Source organism: Artemia franciscana, chromosome 5 (genome assembly GCF_032884065.1).
Source record: "Artemia franciscana chromosome 5, ASM3288406v1, whole genome shotgun sequence".
Taxonomy (NCBI): domain Eukaryota; kingdom Metazoa; phylum Arthropoda; class Branchiopoda; order Anostraca; family Artemiidae; genus Artemia; species Artemia franciscana.
This window is the reverse complement of record NC_088867.1, coordinates 42,871,602-42,893,697: the sequence shown is the minus strand read 5'-3', so window position 1 is coordinate 42,893,697 and position 22,096 is coordinate 42,871,602. Positions and strand designations below refer to the sequence as shown.

The 22,096-nt window shown below is 35.8% G+C and overlaps 1 protein-coding gene across 1 annotated transcript; it reads right to left on the bottom strand.

The window, feature by feature from the left end:
- Positions 1-149: 149 nt before the first annotated feature.
- LOC136027448 (peroxisomal membrane protein PEX14-like) lies at positions 150-18,135 on the bottom strand. The gene is made up of 5 exons (XM_065704728.1): positions 18,006-18,135; positions 11,172-11,327; positions 8,532-8,657; positions 3,895-4,133; positions 150-1,668 (listed from the first exon to the last, which is right to left on the bottom strand). The coding sequence occupies exons 1-5, from the start codon at positions 18,030-18,032 to the stop codon at positions 1,404-1,406; spliced, it is 813 nt and encodes a 270-aa protein (XP_065560800.1). The 5' UTR covers positions 18,033-18,135; the 3' UTR covers positions 150-1,403.
- Between the last annotated feature and the right edge of the window lie 3,961 nt (positions 18,136-22,096).

Here is a 22,096-nt window from a genome sequence, read left to right as displayed (position 1 = left end):
TAAGACAATAGATCGATAAAACATCCTACGGATGTTGACAACGTTTGGAAATGTTAGTGACGACTGATATAAAGCTGACACAACACGGTAACCAATATTGTACTATCTGATACACTGAAGACAGCTTAGATATAAAACTAACTAAAGACTAAGTTATAATATTTATTTATTTAAGAACCCACCAGCGACACAAAACTTTTGAACATTTACACGAATGAAAGACATAACAAAAATTAAATCACGAAGCAAAATTTCAGTTTTCTAGCCCCACGAAGTAATATATATATAAAAAAAGGAAACCTACAGATAGAACCGGGCACACACGTAGAACTTTCTTTCGGGAGCGAATTTCAGGAGGGATGAGCCAGATTGACATATAAAATTATACTACCGGGTAGACATTTTACCGGAAATAATTTAAGGGAACTAAGGTCTGAGTCAATAGATTGCAGTGTATCTTCAAATTATTTAGAAAGGTCCAAGACCCTCGTCATGTACAGAGACCATCAACAACTGCCACGCGAAACCCATGACAACAAATTATGCGATAGATGATGCAAGAACCCGTAGTTAGTTAGAACAGATGAAGGAACGTTTACCCAGAGGCTCAAAACAGTCGAAGCAGAGAGGGAAAGTAGCCAATGTTTTCAAACTGAATAAACCTGTGCTCAAAAGGAACTTAAATGGCCTACTTGGCAGCCAAATTACAGTAAATATTCCCTAAAAAAAAACCGGCTCCGTAGCTAACATTATCTTCAAAAATTTAGAGTTCAGCCTAAGATGACAGTTTGGTGCAGAAAGACTTCCACCAGGATATTGGGACCTTTCATCATTTGCAATACCGATCACCCAGAACTTCCTTTTTCCTCAACACTTCTACCTAAATGGTATTATACAATTTTCATCAAACAGGAAAATACCAAAGACTCGACTTCTATGTCGTATGAATCTATCTAAACCATATTTTGTTATTTTTGTCCGGTACTTAAATCAATAGCTGAGGGTGGCTGATCAGCTGACTTGCCCTAAACTCATCAAAAATTGACAAGCTACATCTATTGGTACAAGATGTAACCTATGTTATAAAACCCTTTTATTTCGTGTTAAAATGATCACTTAGTCAAGTTGTTCATGTCATTTACACAAGAAATAAGAGGAGGACTAGTCTTCCAAGTCACCCTTTAGCAGGCATTGCTGTTTGAGGTGGTCAATTGCAAATATTTTACAAACCCAAGAAAGAATAATGTGATACCAAAACAAACAGTCTAAAAAAACAAATAATAATCTTACAGCTAAGCAGGTAAATTCATGTGCTTAAAACTGCTGGATAAAAAAAAAAAAAAAAAAAAAAAAAAACGTATTCCATTATTTCCCACCATATAATAAAAGTACGTTTCTAATCCCTACGATGTAGATTCTTCATCGCTTCCCGCTGCAGAGATGACCATAATCTCAGAGCTGCTACCTTCGCTTTTAGTTTCACTAGCTTCTGTTTTAGTTTCCTTTGTTTCTTCTTCATTTACAATTTCTGGACTAGATGGCACTGGACTGACCGATTTCACTTCCAAGTCTCTCTTAGATTTAGCCGGTTGAATTTCAGGAGTTTTCGGCAGCTGCCACGCTGGCAAAGAGGCACTGTTTATAGCTGGCGGCGTGGGGAATTGTTTCCTGCAAATCAAAAACGTTGCTGGAAACGAGAACTTGCCTAATATTTCTAAACTAGCGACTTGTTCAGTTTAAAAAATCATAATTCTTATGAAATTTGAAAAGAATAACGTCGGGTTTTGGTTGCTCCAGATTATTTTTGTTTTCTTACTATTATATGGAGATTACTGTCTCTCCCCCTTTCCCCATAAATCTGCCGATTTCCCATTAATATTACAAATATTCATTTAGCCCCCATTTCTTTTTTGAAGTTCAGATCCGTTTTAAAGGTAAAGCTACCAGAATAGGGCCTAGAAAAGATACAATTAGATTAGACAAATTGAAACACGTCAGAATTAAACTACTAATTTTGTGCTTATTTACATGGTTTGGTTTGTGTTTTGACAGCTCATCCCTGGCCCCCCTCTAATGGTGTCATATAGCCCCAGGTTATATAAAGAAACTAACAAAAAAATAATGGAATTCTTACTTTATAATTTGCAAAAAGTATACCTTTCCTAGCTTTTCCCATTTTTACTTGTTTTGAATTAGTTTTCATCAATAATTATTTTACTTTTTTCTACATAGTACAGGGCTATACGAAACTATTTGACAGGGGCTGGGGTGAATTGTCAAATTATGAACCAAACCACGAAAAAAAGCCCCCTCCCCCCCAAAAAAACGACTGTTTTAATTAACTTACCGTACTTGCAGTAGTTATGTTTACTAGTATATTTAAGTTTACAGAAATTAGTAGTGATTAACATCAAATCTCAAGGAAATTTTGCCTCAAGTTCTTCTTACTGTAGAGTATCTTGAATTTGACCATGCAATAAAACACTCTGAGAAGAAGGAGACGAGGGGATGTGGCTCTATGACGATTTAACATTGTTAATTTACAAATCAAATAACTATCGTTAGTTAATTGTAATTAAAAATAGTTAATTGCTAATTTGCTACTGTGCTTTAATAAATACTTTGAACACGAGCGGAATATGAACAAAAAAAAAAACTTGTTTCATGAAAACCGGTTTTAGAAATGTCTTAGTCGTATTTGTGCTGTATCCATAAATGGACATGTGAATTGAACACTTTACTTCATCATAATCACCTTAACTGAATAAGGAGAGCTTTAGCCCCTAATAAACGATTTCCCCACTAGTCCTGCCTCTACGCTAAACATAAATTACCAGGAAACCTGATCTTTGGTAATGGGCATGTTAATGGATCCGTCAAGATGTTCATTCAAGATTTGTTTTGAAAACACTTTTGATGGTATCTTTATGAGGCATGGGTTTTTTCATATTATTTCTAAGCACGGAAAACTCAGGTTAATACCAATAACCAATAAAAAAAGAAAACAGAAAGAGAAAAAGAATTGCTCAAGTAACCAACAGTGAAAAGACAACAACAAAAAAAAACCAATGTTGAATAACAGATTAAACTTCCGAATGGCAATTTATTTGTATAAAGCTGTTTCCAGTAAACTATTATCGAAAATTCCATAAACATTTTCTATTTGGGACTAATTTTTAATTCTATTGTGACATTTTATCACAATATATTGTAATGTTGTATACACAATACATATATGCTATCGCAATATATATTGTGATGTTCTATTGATGTTTAGGAAATTCTTTCTAAGAAGACATAGATACAGGAACTAAGATACGTTTTTTATACTCAACGCTCATGTTTCACGTGATCTTGTTCCACAGAGATCCACGAATTTTCATTTTCGCCAATATTTTTGAAAAGAGAAAACAACGTTAGAAGAAAATAGTATCGTTTGGAAAAAAATATTCTAGTGACACCTACCAAACGCTCATCGGATTATTGTTTTCATAAGATTACTCTATTTGAAGAAGTTTCTCCCAAATTTAGCCTTTGGCATAGTTGCCTTTTCGTTTTTTATAGGTCAATATCAGTATCAATTTTAAATTCAAATACTCAATCATCATGTGGCGTTGAGAGCGTCGTCAGCCTTGTCCACGAGGGGCAGTCAGCAGCAAGGGTCTCTGCATCAGATAGCAAAATTCCAGCCTTGTCCAGGAATTTCCCAAAAATGCCATTCCACCGGAACTTGGCTCTCGAATGTTTCCAGCCACTACTGATTGGTAGAAGTTGTAAAGAATCCGAGCCAGAGTGTCAGAAGGCATTCGCAAAATATGATTTGTGAACAGGTTTACTAAAATTCTATCCCTTTCTTGCAACATGAAATGAAGAAACACAAACGTGTCCACTTACCTACTTAGAAGAAGACCTTTTAATGAGACCAGTTCTGCTTTGATTTCTCGTATTTCGGCCGAAGTTGCAGTGGCACTTGTTGAAGGTCGTTCTAACAAAACCTTCACTGTTTCTTGCATACTTTGCAACGCTGTTGTCATCTCAGTTAAAGTTCTCAAAACTGCTTGATTTGATTCAACCAAAGATTCTTCAAGTGACTTCCGTGCATTGTTGCCATACAAAAATGGGGCTATATATTTCTAGAAATTAAATATCAAGAGATAGAAATAGATATTTCTACAAGTTTCGAGAAGAAGAAGATGATATTTGCTAATATTTGAAGAGGTCAGATGTTCCCAAGAGAGAATGGCTACATATAAACGAAAACGCTTATGATGGCATGACTTATGCATACTTTCTATATTCTTGAGATTTTCTATATTTTATATATTCTTGGCATTCAGTAATCCTTACTTGTACGAAACAAAGTGAAAAGTATATCAAGAAGTTGACAGTAATATACATAAAAAGTGTATATTAATAACTTAAAATTCCGTTTAAATATTCCAAAACATAATATTTAACTAAACCTTACCCCGTTAAGCCCAGAATCACCTATACTCAGCATGGTCTCAACTTTTAGTAATCCAATTTAAGATTTATCAATTTTTTAGTGAAATTGACGAACTTTGGAAGTTATCAAGCAATTTAATGAGAGGTGCACAAGTGACACTTGGTTATAACGATCCTCACACAAAGGATAATGCCTTTTTGAACTCTACAGAAAAGTTAAAACTGGCAGCAGCTTAATTACTAATAATTATTCTTAAAATAAAAAGATTTTTATTTCTAAAAATTATTTATTATGCTTTAACACATTTTTTAACTAGTGAAGTGATAAATTCCCTATTTGACTTTTGTAACAAAACATACAATAAAAAACTGATGAAAAAGCAACATTTTCGTTTTGCTAATATTTTTCAAATCAGCCAAATTCTGATGTTTTTCCTGAATAGGTATAAGACTGCCTAAGAAGTGATAGAATTTTTCACTATTTTCTTCTCAATATGTAAGAAGGACATATCCAAGAAACGATTCCGAAATATGATTGTCCAAAACCAGATTTTTATTCGCTGCATTGTAGAGAAACTCCTTCCACAATTTATAGAGGTGACTGGGACCCCCAATGTTACCTAAAGCAATTCATTCACGACAGAAAAATCATTCCTCAAAAGATGTATATTGCTGTTTATAAAATCTGTTGTATTGTTCATGATTTACCACCTTTTCAGCATCAGTAGATATAGTTGACACAGATATAGAGTTTACAGATAGAGTATTTAGATATAGTTTACAGGTATTTAAAAAAAATAGCCCGATATCTTCGAATTTATTCATGTTTAACTATGAAAAAGAACCCTGTATCAAAACCTGACCCACTCAGATCTAAATATCAATTGTGTAAGATTGTTAGTGCAACTGGTCACGACTTTCGGAACACACAGGCACACGGATATTATTAGGGCTACTGATCGTAGCCACAAAGAAGTGATAAGAAAAACTTTCAACCATAATTAGAGTATAATCACTCTAAGGCCGATAAACAAATCTAGCATCGAAGCGTACGTTTTGACGTTTCGACATCGTCCACCAAAGGTGTAAAATAAACTGATAGATATTTTTTTCATTTTATCCTTTGTTTCCAAACAATTTTAATAAATGTTGAAATATTACTCCCCATTACGTGCATCTATGCCGTCCTATATTTATAGTTAAGGAGTTTGAAAATTATTTTCTATCATTCTTTTTATTTGCAAAAAATGAAGCGATAGACTCTGATAGAGCCTTGCAATGGCCAGTAAATTCGGCGGCTCTACAAAGTCAAAAGGCACAGCGACTGGCCTAAAGCAGTACGTCATCTGAATGGTTTGTTCTGGTACTTTAAAGAGTTGCATACTCAAACCGACCAACTGTAGGAATTTAACATCACAGGAACAACAGTTTACCCCTAGGGGGCAAACCGTATTCTTTATAAGAAATTGCGCTTGGCTCAAAACGTGACATAGGTTGAAAACATAGAATATTCTTATTCAGGGTATTTTGAATAAAAAAACTTCACTTTTCCAAGAATAGACTGCCGTTTTTTCATTTCTGGGAAAAAAATTATTATCAATTCCTTGGATATTTGCTTTTATTTTTGCATCCCATTCAAATATTTTCACCTATTTTGCTCATATATGCACAGGGTCGAAAATTATTATCAATTCCTTATTTATATTTTTTTTTATCTTTGTATCGTATTTGAATATTTAACCTATTTTGCTCATATATGCACAGGGTCATTTTTTGTATCCTTCCGCCCCTTATTTTTTTATGCGATGTAGAGGAAATGTTCAGATACAACAGCTTTAAAAGAAGTCTTCGGAAAATATATTTTTGTCAGTACATGATGTTAAAAAAAAAGTCTGGAGAATCAAAAATATGTGTTCCTCAGACAGAACACCTCATGCATTAATAAATTTTTTGGTTTCTACAGAAAATCCTAAATATTTTTCACATGTAATTTCCTATACCTATCTCCTCCTGTTCACGAGAAATTAATAACTAGAAGTTGACCATTATGACACTTTGAGTCTAAAAAATTTTAAACGCGAAAAATTAGAGAAGACGGTTTGCCCATTCCTATCTTAGTTTTTATACTACTACTACTAAAAACTCACCGCAGCACCAAGCCGCCTGAGGCCAACACAGCTACGCTCGCTTCTCCTCCATCCCAATTTATTCAAAGCCTCCCTATTTACACCCTCCCAAGAAGTTCCCATTTTCTTAAATCTTTCTTTATGACATCCTCCCAGACGAGGACGATTTGCTTTCCGTTTAGCCCTAGACGGTTGGCTGAAAAGATAAGCTATATGTAATTATTTACTGGTGATACCAAACAAGGTTTTAACAAGGTACGGATTTTGGAACCTCAATTGGTGCCACCAGTAAATAATTTGACATAGCTTATAAAAAAACTAAGATAGGAATGCGCAAACTGTTTTCCTTGATTTTTCACAGATAAAATTTTATTGTCTAAATTGCCGACTTTCAATGATCGGTATCTCGGAAACAGTTGAGGATTATCCTGAAAAACACCTAGAATATTCTGCAGAATTCTTTGAATAGATTGGGATGGGGCAGGAGCGTGAGTACCTGTGTTGGCCTCAGGCGACTGCAGTGAGTTGTCAGAAGCAGTAGTAGTAGTAACTTATCCAGCACTACAATTTCCCTATCGACAATTTTTCTCTATATCACGTCCAAAAAAGTTAAGCTGGAAAATATAAAAATTGCCCAGTACAATACTTCGCACACCCTTCCTGTTTACCTCCCCAGATTTCTCGGGGTAACTATTTAGAGCTAGATCAACTCTGGCAGAACTAACAGAGTCATTCTATTCCCCCCCCCCCCCTCATTCCATATCAAATAACCAGTGATACCAGGATTCGAATGCCAGTTCTTACAGACATAGGATTTCAAGTCTGCTGTGCATGAACAGTTAAAGAGCCACAGCCACAACTTGAATGCAAACAAACACATAGAAATGGGTCTATAAGCAAAAAAGCAGCAGAATAAAATTCAGAAACATTAAACAGACTGCTTCATAAAAGAAGCCTTTGCTGGCGGCATGGAGGAAAAATTGAACAAAAGAACAAAAGGAAGGAAGAAAAGAACAAAAGAAAGAAATAAAAGGAAAAGGAAGAAAGAAAAAGAAGAACTCGCCAAAACCCAAGATAATTGTAGTTAATTATAGATTAATATGTCTAAGAGCCTGTCTGAGATACAAGTAGATCATTCCTTTCAACTGACTTTTCTCTCTATTTTACATATTTTTTTTTCCCATTTTTTACTTCTTCCCTGACCAGTGATGTATATAAATGTAGGGTAAATTACAACTGTATTCAGCCTGGAATTAACTCTATTGTGGAAAGCATGACGTTTGGAAACAAAAAACACTCGTTTTTATCGGTTCAGATCATTATCGTTTTGATCTCTGGACTTGAATATTTGAAATACTTTTACATTTAAAAACACTGTCGTTATTAGTAGGCGAGGAGGAATTTTCCGCGGGAGAGAATTCCCAGGTAGGGATCTTTCCACAGAAGGCAGTTACTTTCTTTTGAGATTGTAGCAATACATGACAGCTAAGCTAGTATAACATACAATTGGTCTTTTTAAAGCCCATCTGACCAAGTATTTTTTTTTGTTTGTTTAGGCTTTGTCTGCACATCACAACTTGGTAAATTTTCTAGCATACCACCTAAAAATAAGGGTTAATACCAAAATTGCCAAGACATATTGCCATTTACGCTTTTACAGACAGAATTTAGTAACGTCGAGTCAATAATAGCCTTTAACGTTTAGTAGTAACGTTTAGTGAAGTTGAGTCTAGATATACTCTTTTGGTTGTTTAGATCTCTTTTCCCCAATTATTACATAAAGCCATGGCGGAACCAGGAATATATGTAGAGAAGAAGTTTTCCAGACTTCTCTCCCTGGCTGAAACCCCAAAATTTAGCATTAAGATTCACTGTGTGGACTACAGCTCCTAAATATGCAACTAAATAGAAGTTGGATATCAAACTAGGCTATAATAAATGAAAAGATCTATCACTTACCTTATAAAGGTACTTAAATCCATAGGATGCGCTAACAAGGACTATAATGCCACTACTTATGTCTCTGATGATGGTCCACTGTGACCGATGGCGTTTCAAGATTGGGATATTTGTATACACTGGAGGCTGAAAAAAAAAAAAAAAAAAAATCAATATGAAAATTTTGCACCAGTCAAATGAGCTTCTTCAAAATCCTACAAAAGAGATTATACCCGGAGACTAGCAACTCTCCAGACAAAGGGATGCTAGAACAAAAATAGGCGCATGTTTAGATTACTAATTTTTTTTTTTTTTTTTTTGCTGAACTAGCGTTTGTGACAATTAACATCTCCCTCGTCATGAAAAATGAAGTACGTTTATCTCACAAATGGGTGATCAGATCTTGATATATAGAAAGATGTCATGTCTCAGATGCTCCATTTTCAATTCGGATTGGATCTGGGGACATTGGGGGGTGGAGGGGCGAAACGAAAATCTTGGAAAATACTTTGGGGAGAGATCATGATAAAATTTGATGGGAAGAATAAGCACAAGTTCTAGATACGTTATTGACATAACTGGACTAGATCCTATCTGTTTGGGGGAGATGGGGGGATTTCTAGGACTTTGGCGAGTTCGAGAATAAGCACAAACTCTAGATGCATGATTGACATAACTGGACTGGATCTGCTTTCTTTGGGGGAGTTGGGAGGTTCCAGTGCTTTGGCAATTTTGGTGCTTCTGGGCATGCTAGGACAATGAAAATTGGTAGGTGTGTCATGGACCTGCATCAATTGACTTGATAACAGTCATTTTCCCTGATTCGACCATCTGGGGGGCTGAAGACTCTTGGCTCTCCCAACCTCATCTCAAGCGCCATATGAGCTCTTGGATCGTGTTGTTCTAGCATGTCTCCTTCTGGAGAATTGTTTTTCTCCATGTTTACCAAAAAATGTTTCAAAATTCATTATGACTCGAACGGACACCAAGGGGAGAATATTAGGTCAAATAATCCAGTCAAAAAGTATATCTTCTGCACCAGTAGTTTCTTCATGTTAATTATAAATAGAAGTTCCAATGGGAATAAGGAAAGTTGAAAGCTTAAATCAAACAAAAATTAATGCTTTGTAGTTTATGGAACATACATCTACAAGAAAAGTTCAAATAAATAGGCTCATGAAATTTCCCAGCATTTGTCAAATTTGGAAAAACTAGCTCTTTACTAAAAATACAAAAACCACCCAAAATATAGGAAGTTATCTTAGCAATAGGAAAGTCCAGAACTGGCCAGCAGAAAAGGACAAATATCTAAGGCTCTCAATAGTCTTTCACTGCAAACAATGTCATTTTTTTTTTTTAGAATACAATTTAACTCTCTAAAAAAAAAACCAAGCAAAGTCAGTTTTCAGTAAAGTAGTAGTTTTTTTTCATTCTACAAATATACAAATTATAACAAGTTGCTCTATTAAGCTTGTTTTATATATAGGTTGCAAGAACTGTAAAGCAATAGTTTCTGTTTATGTTGAGTTTCAATTTTGCTTCCACCTGAAAAGCCTTTTTTTGTTTTGAATTTTTTTTTTTAGTTTTCTTATATAAAAAATAAACTTGACAAAAAGATCTTGTGTCTACCACAGGTAATAGACTGGAATAAAGGAGTTTGTGCATCTGTGTTGGTCTCAGGTGGCTCTGTGCTTCAGTGAGTTGTGAGCAGTAGCTGTAGTAGTAAGTAAACTGCTGTGCAACTCATCCCACCCAACTTAAACTAACCTTGTTAAATGTTTTCTAGCGAAATTGTCTACTGATAGCTTTTAGTACCCATTTAACCAACCACACTTCAAGCAATAAGCTGTACAACAAATGTGTTTCTATCCCAATCTCCAGGGCTATAATGATAGAAAAGCTGAGAGGAGTAGGACAGGTTCTACAGATGAAGATTGCCAAAGACTGTTCATTTCGGCCATCCACCTAGGGTCAAACGAGGAGCAGGTTGTACCTCAAGGGGGTGAAAAGAGGTTGTAATAAAGGATTTCAGAGAAACCAAGCATCTTGGGAGAGGGTAAAGAAAGAGGCCTTGAGTATCTTGGGATGGAGGAAGCATGTACATCTGTGTTAACCTCAAGCAGCTTGGTGCTGTAGTGAGTTGCTAGTAGTAATAGCAGCAATAAACAAAAACCTACAATAAATAACAGACATTTCCCTGTCTTTATTCAAAAAGAAAAGTTTCTATAACATCAGTACTTCCGAGCCTAGTTGTTGAGCTACTATGCACGCATGTTTTTCATACATGTGGTATGCAAATATGCACATCAGTGATATGTAAAGAGCCCTCTGACCCAACACAGATCCAAAAGACCTCCCTCTCCTGTTGAAAAATACAGTTTTTTTTTACCAAATATAATTAACATAAATCATGGAGCAAGTTTAGCTCATTTTGATTTGTACAACATCTACAGTAGGGAGAGGGGGGGATAGGGATACACACTGAAAAATTGAACCTCCTTCCTTTTTTCACTTCTCAAAGTTGTCCAAATTGCATAAAAACTGATGAATTATGCAAAACTCATAATACCATTTTGGGAAATCTAAGATTTCTGGGGGTGAGCTGGATATACTTTCTGAGTGCATCCCTAAAAATGATAAATCAGTTTCTATAAAATTTACCACTTCTAATATTTGTGTATCAGGTACACCTGCTTTGTGAAAAGCTGCAGAAATTTCTGCTTCTGTTAACCCTTTTCTTTTGAAGAAAGATTGTTTGTCAGAATTTGACCTTCCAGCAACTCTTGGGTCTTGAAGGAATCTAACAGCAGTTGAAACCTAAAAAAGAAAAAAAAAGTGAAACAAGGTTTTTCAATGATAAGATTTATATGATATATCAGTGAAGTAAAGCATTTAAGGCAGTGGTTCCCAACCTTTTTTGGTCCGCGTACCCCTAGTCAAGGCCCAAAAAGTTTGCGTACCCCTTTCTTGAGAATTGTTGTTTTACTTTTTTCTTCACTAAAATCAGATTTTCAAAAACATGAGATTTATTGTCCAATATGACGGTGCTTAAATGTACATACAAAATCAATGAGAAACTTGAGGCTGCTTTTTTGCTAAAATATTATCAAATCTTGGCTCGATGTCACTAATGGCAATTATAAGGTCATTTTGTACACTCAGTCTGTTTCTGTGTTTGGTTTTGATCAATGACATTGCCGAAAATGACACTTCACAAAGGTAAGTGGATCCGAATGGTAACAAAGCAGACATGGCGATTTCACTTAGTTCCTTGTATTCTCCTTTCACCTCCAGCCAAAACTGGGAAACAGTTACATTTTGGAATTTCAGTTCTAAGGCGCGATCACTGGCAAGTTCAATCAGATTCTCTGTAAGCTTGTCACTAAGACCGGAGCTTGAGGTCACGTCTTCAACAAATGGATTTTGGATCCAATCCTGCGTTCTATCTTGGTTCATAATCGATGGGAAATATGACACAAGTTCATCTCGCAACTTTGTCAGATGCTCCCGAATACAATCACAGATTGTGTTGAGGTTATCAATTTCACTATCGTCCGCAAACTTGTCAAGGGTCGGGAAGACACTAACGCTGTTTCTTTGAACCTTTTTAAGCCAGAACTCCAATTTCTTGATGAAAGCACACATCTTCGAATTCAGGGAGAGTTCGTCCGTCCGGAAACCTTGCATTGACAGATTCAAGTCATTCAGTTTGTCGAAAATATCCGCAAGATAGGCCAGCCTGCAGACCCAGTCCTGGTTTTCAAAAAGTGAACTGAATGCAGATTTTTGCTCCAGAAGAAACATATGAACTTCTTGTCGAAGCTCGAAAAGTCTGTTTAAAATCTTCCCACGAGACAACCAGCGAACTTCTGTGTGCAGAAGTAAATGTTGATGTTCTGAACCCATCTCTTGGCACAGCAACTTGAACATTCTTGAGTTCAGTGGTCGGGCTTTGATGAAGTTGATCACTTTTACAGCCTCGTTGAGGGTCTCGTGCAGATGTGCGTTCATCCTTTTTGATGCAAGAGCTTGCCTGTGAATAATGCAGTGCAACCACTTCACCTTTGGATTTTTCTTCCTTATCCAGGCCATGAGCCCATTATTCTTCCCTGTTAGGGCGGCAGCTCCATCACTGCAAACTGATAGACACCAGTCCCACAAGATGCCCCCTTCTGCGAAGAATTTGTCAATCACCTTGAATAGTTCTTCTCCTGTTGTTCTTGACTGTAGGTTTTGACAAAACAGAATATTTTCTCTTATGTCAGAACAATCTTGATATCGAACAAAGACAATCACCTGGGCTTCACCTGACACATCCGTGCTTTCGTCAAGCTGTAACGCAAACATCTTCGTCAACTTTATTTGCTCAATAACCTGCATGACAATATTGCTTGCAATGTCTTCTATCCTTCTTGAAATGGTATTGTTCGACACAGGTATAGACTGAAGGGCAGTAGCAGTTTTTGTGTCAAACATTATTTCACTGACTTTCACTAGTGCTGGTAATATCAGACATTCGGCGATGGTGTGCAGTTTTTTCTGTTTTGCAACTAAATATGAAACAGCATACAAAGCCCAGAGAGCCTTTGAAGAAACTGATGCCACTTTTGCAATTTCCAAACAGTTACTAGCGAATGCTTCTTGTTTACGCTTGAAAAACTCTATGGGCTTACCGACATGAGAAGGGTGCACAGTACTGAGATGCTGGTTCATATGCGCAGGTTTCATGGAACTGTTGGCCAAGACTTGACCACAAAGAACGCACTGTGCATTCACTGGATCAGACTTTGTCGCACTAAATCCGAGCCCTAGGTATTCTGACAAATATTGACGCACTTTGACCGATGATTCGTCATATTTCTTCTTCTTAGGTGCAGGTTCAGAGTTTTGGGTACCATCATTCGGCTTCTTGTTATTCCTGATCAGGAATCTATCCATCTTTGTTTGCAACCACAATTCACGAACTTCGTGTTTCAACAGATGACAAGATACTGAACTCACTGAGTTTAAATCGAGACCTTACGGCTATGGAGAAAAATTAGCATCAAGACCTTACGGCTATGGAGAAAAATTAGCGGGTTACTGAAAGCAAAAGTTTTGAAAATGAGTCTGAAATTACGTACAATGGGTTATGTTATCTGATTTTGAGGGAAATGTTGGAACTGAGTCAGAAACAAGTTTTAAAGATGTAGACTAAATTAATTTTGGGACCTTCGCATACCCCCTGCAAGGGTTTTGTGATTTTACCGGTTGGGAACCACTGATTTAAGGTATGATCTTTGAAGTACTTGATTACTTTAGCATTAATTACTAGGATCTCTTAAACATTAAAACTTTAAGTAATTATTGCTTTGGTCTCTTTTTGAATTTCAAAAATAAAAAAAAAATACTTCACTTGTTTAAACTGTAAACTGTTAACTCTGTTTTTTAATTCTCAGTGGCATCAAGCTACAACATGAGTGAAAAAGTTTTGTTCTTGTTAAATGTTGGTCAATCATCAATCTACTCTCCTCATTGCTCTGATGAACAGAATGGAATGAAAGAAAAGAACAGCAACATACAAATCAAGATTTTCTTTTGACATCTCTTATAAGCAAAAACAATGGTTTTATGTTTTGCAAGCTGAGAATAGTCTAATAAACATGGGAAAGAATAAGACTTTGATTGCATGCAATTAAATACTGCAAAGAGGGCATTATTTTATTGTTTACTTCAAAAATCATAATTGTGACTGTAAATTATAAATCTGTCAAGTAAAAATTAACATTGACATAGAAATTAAACACTGCTTTGATGAATGTAATTTTATTGAATAAGTTCTTAATACTGGTACTTTGGCCAATAATTTGTGATTTTATCACTAAATTTCTGACTGATTTTGTGTGACTTTAAGATAATTATCCAAAATTATATGGTTAAGCCCATAGAAAATACTAAAGCTTATCCACAGAAAAAAACAACAATAATGGAAACATTGCTCAGCCCAATTCTGTTCCTCTCCAAAGTGTTACTCAGATTCACTTATGATCTTTTGATTTGGAGCTATGGGAGTAATCTGCATGAACTGGCAAGCAAAGTGTTTAAGTTAATGAAATAACTTAGGATTTTTCAATGGCATATTCAATACAAGGATCATTCTCAAAATTAACTGCTCCTTGTTTAAAATCGATCCTCAAACCAGGAAAAATAACTTTTGCAGACCTGTCTTACTTTTATCTAACCTGTGAAAGCTTCTTATAGAAAATGATTGAAAGAACTTTAAACAGTTCATTGGATGGCTCTCAATCTAGGTTCTGTAGTAGGTAGATGTCCAGTGGACAATTTAATTCTTCTCAAAGCTGCTTTGAGACAACCAAGAGACCAAAGAAAAATATTAATTGCAATGTTAGTTAATTTTGAGGCTGCATTTGGCAGCATTGACGAAACTATAATTACAGAGCTCTTAAAAGCACAGATTCTTCAATATGAACAACATTGTCATTTAATTTCTAGGTATATGTTATCAGTGAGCAAACACCTTTAAAAACTACGGGAAACTTAGCATTTTAGCAAGAAAACTTCTTATCCAGATGATAGAAAGCAAACAAACAAAACATTGGCAATGGAATTGTAGAATTCTTCTTAGGAATATGTTAAATTATATTAAAGAATTTGCAAAATTAATAAAAAGAACCTAAATGACTTCAACTTCTACTCAAATCACTGGAAGTTGCATTTTGGTAAGATAAACTTTATATTCAGGTTATAGAATGTATACAAATAAGACAGTGCTAATGAAAAGGTAGGAAGTTGGTATCTGGAACAATATTTTATTATAAAATATATTAGAAAAAATAAAATCCTAATATCACTTGAACTATTAATTATTGATTAGAAACACAATTTCAAAGCATAGTCAAAGAAAAACAGGGTTACTTAAAAGTTAAGGAGGCAATTTTGTTTTCACTAAATTCAGGTATACTTGTCTTCTGTGTGATCTTCTAGCCCTTAGAACTAAATAGAAAGGAGGTAAACACCTTCCTAAAGGATGATTTGATTGTAGGGCTGGAAAATAGCAGCTCTCCAAAAGGAGGCATGCTACATAAAAAAGGAAGACATTTTTACATTGTTGATTTTATGGTTATAGTTGTATGTATGACAATTGCTCTCTAGCCCCCTCCCCCCATCATGAAGTCCTGGGTTAAATACAAAACTAACATAAACTAGAAACCAATAGATTCCTTATTTTGGTTCCTTTTCAAAATAATAGTCCTTAACCTGAAAAATATAGACACACCCCTCTGATAGACACAAATATAGCTTTAATAATATATATTTGTTAGTTGTTTTTTCTATTGATGCTGCATATTTTAAAGTAAGAATTAAATTATTTTCTTTCTTTTGATTGCCTATATATTCTGAGTCTATATATGAGACCATTAGGGTGGCAAGGGCAAATTGTGATAAACACAAAGTTAACCATAAAAGAGAGCACAAAACTAGCAATCTAAGAGCACTTCTCTTTTTATTTTATTATGTCTCTTTTTGGAGACATGCTAGTTTTTTCTATCTTTCCAAGATAGAAAAACGAACCTAAATTAACCTAGAATTTTATTATTCTATATGTCAGAATTCAGATTGTCAAGCTAATCATGTGACAAATGGTAAATTTTCTGGTAAAACTCAAGTTTAACTACTGTTTGGTGTCTTGGGAAGGGGCTAGGTTTGGAAAATGGAATTTTAAGGGATGGATCTACAGACTAAAGTAGCCTATGTCCTAGGAAGATACTTTAAAGTAGGCTACATACCTCTAGTAATTCCTTCTTTAGAGGGCCCTGACTTTGGTAAAATTCTATTTAAGTGACTTCTTGCTATCTCAGAAAGGGGTTAGGTTAGGAAAATAAAACTTTCAGGGATGTGTCTAAAGACTAAAGTATGTGTGAGGAAGGTATTTTTAAGTACCTACCTCTACTCCTTCTCCCTCTAGAGGGCCCTGACCTTTGATGACCTTTAAAAAATATGTGTGCTATAAAAGTGAAACCTTGCAAAATAGATCTTCTGCTTAAGTGAAGTACAACAAAATTGTTTTCAGCTTCACAACTTTGCTCAATTTCAATTTATAAGGTTTTAAAGATATGCAAGCACATTTCCCAAATTTTGAAAAAAAAAAACCCATTGATATGTCTCAAAATTCTACTCAAATAACAGGAATTGCATTTTCAGACCTAAAGGTGGAGAAAAACCAACTAGTAACTGAAAATTAAGGTAAAATGTTGTTTTGTCAAAATTTCAATAGGCATAGACCTGCCATGTAGACAAATTTCAGGGCCCTTAAGAGGGAGAAGGAGTGGAGGTGGGTACTTTAAAATACCTTCCCAGGATATACTTTAGCCTGTAGACCCATCTCCAAAAGTTTTATTTTCCTAACCTAACCCCTTTCCAAGATAGCAAGAAGTCACTTAACTAGAATGTTACCCTGACTTTAATAATCTCTAAAAATCTTTGTGTTATAAAAGTGAAACTTTGCAGAATAGATCTTCTGCTTAAAGAGATTACAAAAAACTGTTCTAAGCTTCACAACTTTACTTAAACCTAATTTATGAGGTTTAAAAGATCTGCACATGCATTTCCTAAATTTAGAAGCCATTAGCATGCAGTGGTGTAATTTTGTCAAAATCCTGGGTGGAGGGAAGCAAACTTAGAGCAAATTTTCCTAAATCAAGTGAAAATATGGTAATTTATTACCATAAAGGCAAAGATATAATAATGAAGACTGACCTGATCTTTGGATTTTTCTTAATTTTGACTTTTATTTTGCAGAAACTAAATTTCAGCAGGGGGCAAACTTGGGTCTGAAGGGGATAGTTGCCCCCTGCCCTATAGCATATTATATCCCTATTGATATGGCTTAAAATTCTACTCACATAACAGGACTTGTATTTTTTCAAAACCAAAACCAGAGAAAAAGAACCTGATAACTGAAAATTAAGGAAAAATTTGGTTTTGTCAAAATTTCAACAATTAAGCAAATTCCTAAGACTCAGAAATCAGAAGAGTGTTAACATAGAAGTTTGGCAATATATTCCCAAAGTAGCATATATTTTTGGCCCTGGATCCATTACTGAAATTTTCATTTTCCAAGCCAAGACCCTTAAAGCACATAAACTGGAATTTCACCAAATATAACATTCATGCATGCTACATTGGAAATGAACTTTGCCCCAATAGTCTGTTGCATAATAAGCAAATATTTAGCCTCAGTTGTAGGTATGTGCAGTGAATTCTCTACAAGTCTTCCTTCAAACTGAGATAAAAATTGGCCAAAATAATTGATAACTCAAAACATATGTGCAATACAGGGTAGGCCTACATATTGTCACAATACATGGAATTGAAACTTTCATTTCGTTAACTCAACAAGACCTACTTTTAAAGATAGCACAAAGTCCTTAAACTAAACTTATACTAAAGCAGAAGATGTATAGACACATTTGACAGAAACAGAGTAAAACTAACCAAATCTTCTCTTATCTCTGGCTCCATGTAGGTTGAAGACAACAAAACTTGCTTTAGTTTCTTCCATTAAAATAGCTAGGCGTTAAGAGCCTTTCAGACCATAATTTGGCTAACGTTTTCAACTCAGACTGACCATCTTACGGATTGCTACAAACCTTTCGGTCAAAATTAATCTATATATATAAAAATAAGTTGTGTGTGTCTGTGTGTCGAGTGACGTCATGCCATCAGGTCGTCATGTCGTCATTATGACGATGACGTCGGGACACCGGGACACCGGGACATAGGGAATATAAATGACGACCGGGACACTCCAAGAGAAAGCGACCGGGACACAAGGAATGTTCGATTAGCAATCACCATCAACAAAGCACCGGGACACAAATGACGACCAGGACACAGGGAATATAAATGACGACCAGGACACTCAAAGAGAAACTACAGACTGGGACACCAGGACACAAATGACGACCGGGACACAGGGAAACAACAACAACGGGGACGCCGGGGGGCACAGGGGGATATATAAATGACGACGGGGACACAGGGAATGTTCGATTAGCAATCACCATCAACAAAGCTCAAGGGAAATCATTAGAATAATGAGGTATAGTTCTGAATACAGATTGTTTTTCCCATGGACAATTATATGTTGCATGTTCAAGAGTCGGTAAACCTGACAATCTATTTATATGCACAGACAATGGGACAGCCAAGAATGTTGTATATTCGCAAGTTTTATGTAGTTAAACACCTAGTGATGTATAAATTGCACGCTACGTAACGTAAGAAAATCACGTATAAGACAGAGTTGAAATTTGCCCGACTTTACGTCAACAGAAGCGTGGAAACGTAATTCAGTGTAAATTTGGATTGAGATTTAACATACTTTGGTATATTTAAAAAAATACAGGAAGTGACTACAAAATAATGAATAAATTAATTTGGCTTAACAACTTTGAAAAATTATGAAATTAGTTGACAATACGCATAATAAAACACTAATAGTTTAAATCGATGACACACTAAGAGATTCGCACCTTTTGGCTAATTAAATCGATTCGTTGGATAATTTTTTACCATGGTTATTACAGCTCAGTTATATCATCATCTCTTTTTATCCATTTTGATTAAATAGATTTAAAAAAAAAACCTAAATGAAAAAACTGTGAGAAAAGTTGAAAGTGATTTTTTTTAGAAGAGTTTGCAAGATTGAAAGAGACATGATAAGAATGAATGGGTATCACTAATTTTTAGGGTAATGACGGTCATTGAGATTATAGAGAAATAAAGAATGAGAGTCAAAATAATTATAGTGAGAATTTACTTCTCAAATTCTGAAAAATGGATAAAAAATGACAGAAAAGAAGGACATTAAAGATCACATGGACACTGACAAAATCCTATCAAAATTATTTTGTAACAAAGCATACTTTTGTAAAAAATATGAGATAAAAAGTTGGCAGCTTTAGAAGGAATTTTGCAGTACATGAACTCTCTATAAAGTAGTATGCCCATCTGGAGAAAAGAAGTAGTTGGGAAGTATTTCTCTAAAATCTCTAGATTGTCTTGCAGTGTTTTTACTTGATGTGCGACTTATACTCCGGATGAGGCATTCAAAATAGATACTGCAGACTCTTTTGTATTATTTTGGGTATCATGTAAAGTGATTATATATTTGTGAAGGCAAAGTGTACATTCCACAAAAGTCATCAACTTTTCAGGCTGCACGATTGTTTCCAATCTAAACAGTCTGAACCATTGCACGAAAATACCAAAAGTGTTCTCAATTAACCTGCAAACTAAGGACACTCTATAATTATATATCTTTTGGAGTTCGGTAAGGTTTTAAAAGAAAAAGGCCTCATTATGTAGTCCTCGAGCGGAAAAGGTTTCGTTGAGAAAGAGTACTGATGCATGGTATTAGTTTCAGGAAGCTTTTTGGGTGGAGGAAGCCTGGTATCTCTAAGCGCTCCCCAAATTTGGACCGGAAAGACACCTTCATCACTTTCAGATCTGTAGGCATCAGCATCATACAACACAAATTTGTAGATCACATCACAAGTTGCAAGTAAAATCACATTAAATATTTCTTGTAGTTATAAAACTGCGAACCAAAACTATAAGGGTATTGAAGCCAGATGTACATACCATCTATAGCACTCATGCAATTTTGCATTTTCTACCGGGAAAATATATGGGTTGCAGTAACTTTTAAGTCTTCCTTACATGAAATAGCAAGAACATTAGGAGACAAAAATGTTAAAATGGTCTGTGCAGTCTCTTTTAAAAGTTCTGAAACAGTAGAAAGTCCAACTCTGAACTCATAGTTTAAAGTTGTCATGCTGTTTCCTATTGCAAAATTACGCAAAGTTAAGGCTAAGTGAATCTCAGGGGATACAACTTTTTCATAATATGTGTTTATCTTTGTTATTTTTACTCGTACTTTACTTAGCAAATCAGAAAATTTATTTTTAGTAAAGCGTGTAAAATTCATGAATTTTTCATCTTCATAAGTCACGAAAAGCTCATTAAGTAAGTTTAACTGCCTTAGTTTCTCTCTTTTATTGTTTTCTAGCATCGGACGTATCTACTATTTCCTCTTACTGGTAATTCGATTTTTTCCTGGGGGATGGGCATTGCGGGAGGGCCAGGGGTTAGCTCCTACGATATTTGTAATAAAATATCGCTAATAAGTTGTTTTTGGGGGAGGGGGGTCTGGCCACGGAGGGAGGGCCAGAGGTCAGATTCTTTGCAAGTTTTGAGGGAGGGGGAGCAGCCTTGGTGGGAGGGCTAGGGGTCAGCTCCCATGATTTTTAGAATCAAATATTGTTGATAAGTTGTTTTATGGAGGGGCCTCGGGCCATGAAGGGAGGACAAGGGGTGAACTCCGTTGATTCTTTCCGATAAGTTTGTTTTGGTTGAGGGAGGTTGGGCAATGGAGAAAGGTCCCGGGGTCAGCTCCCATGACTTTTATATTAAACTATCTTGAATAAGTTTTATGATGATGGGGCGTCGGGCCATGGAAAAAGGGCAGGGGTCAGCTCCCATGATTTTTGGAAAAAATACCTCTAATAAGTCTTTGGAGAAAGGGTGATCAGCCTTGGTGGGAGGGCCAGGGGTCAGCTCTCGTGATGTTTGGCGTAAAATATCTTTGATAAGGTGTTTATTGGAGGGTGCTCGGGCCAGCAAGGTTAGACCAGGGTGGGCTCCCGTGATTTTTTGGATAAAGAATCAGTAATATTTTTTTTTTTGGGGGGGGGAGGCTGGACAACGGAGAGAGGGCCAGGGGTAAGCTCTTATGATCTTGATAAAAAATTATCAATAATAAGTTTTTGTGGTGGTGAGACGTCGGGCTATGGGTCGGGGCTGCCATGATTTATTATTAATAAGTTTTTTTTGGGGAGGAAAGGGGGATCGGACCATGGTGGAACAAGTGTCAGCTTCCATAGGTTTTGGGAAAAAATACAATTAATAAATTTGTTTCAGTGGGGATGGGGTTGGGCTTATCTAATCTTTGGACTATTTTTAAAACCCTCGCGTAAAACCTTATATGGCTCAGGCATAACTTACAACACTTGTCCCAAAACTCTTTGGAGTTGTGCCGACCCCGGATTTTTGTTATCTGATCTTTTTAACTTATTTTTGCAAAATGGCTATGTCAAACTTTGATCGGACGGATTTTAAAGAGGGAACTAGAACTTTCAATTTATAATGATTTGAGACACCTCCGAAATTATATCACCACCTGTTCTGTTAAAACCTTATGTCTTCCCGGGGCATAAGGTACAAACCTTCTCGAAGGCTCCACGGGGTTATTTTGACCCTGAAGTTTTTTTTACCTGATTATTGGACTGTTTCAAACAAAATGTCTATGTAAAAATTTTGATCGGATGTATTTGGGAAATGAGGTTGGGTGGATATGGTGGTGGGGTAGATGCCATCCGATCACTTTTGGTTCTTAAAAAAGGAGCTAGAACTTTCAATTTCCAATCAAATGAGCCCCCTCTGAAGTCTATACGACCACCCTTTCAAAAAAAAACCTTATATGCCACAGAGGCATAATTTACAACACCTGCCCTCGGGCTCTG

Excerpts from the sequence above, each read along its gene's own strand:
- LOC136027448 (XM_065704728.1), bottom strand. The coding sequence starts at position 18,032 with ATGGAGCCAGAGATAAGAGAAGATTTG. Across the intron at positions 11,328-18,005 it reads CAGAGATAAGAGAAGATTTG|GTTTCAACTGCTGTTAGATT; the intron begins GTTAGTTTTACT and ends TTTCTTTTTTAG. Across the intron at positions 4,134-8,531 it reads GATTTAAGTACCTTTATAAG|AAATATATAGCCCCATTTTT; the intron begins GTAAGTGATAGA and ends TTTAATTTCTAG.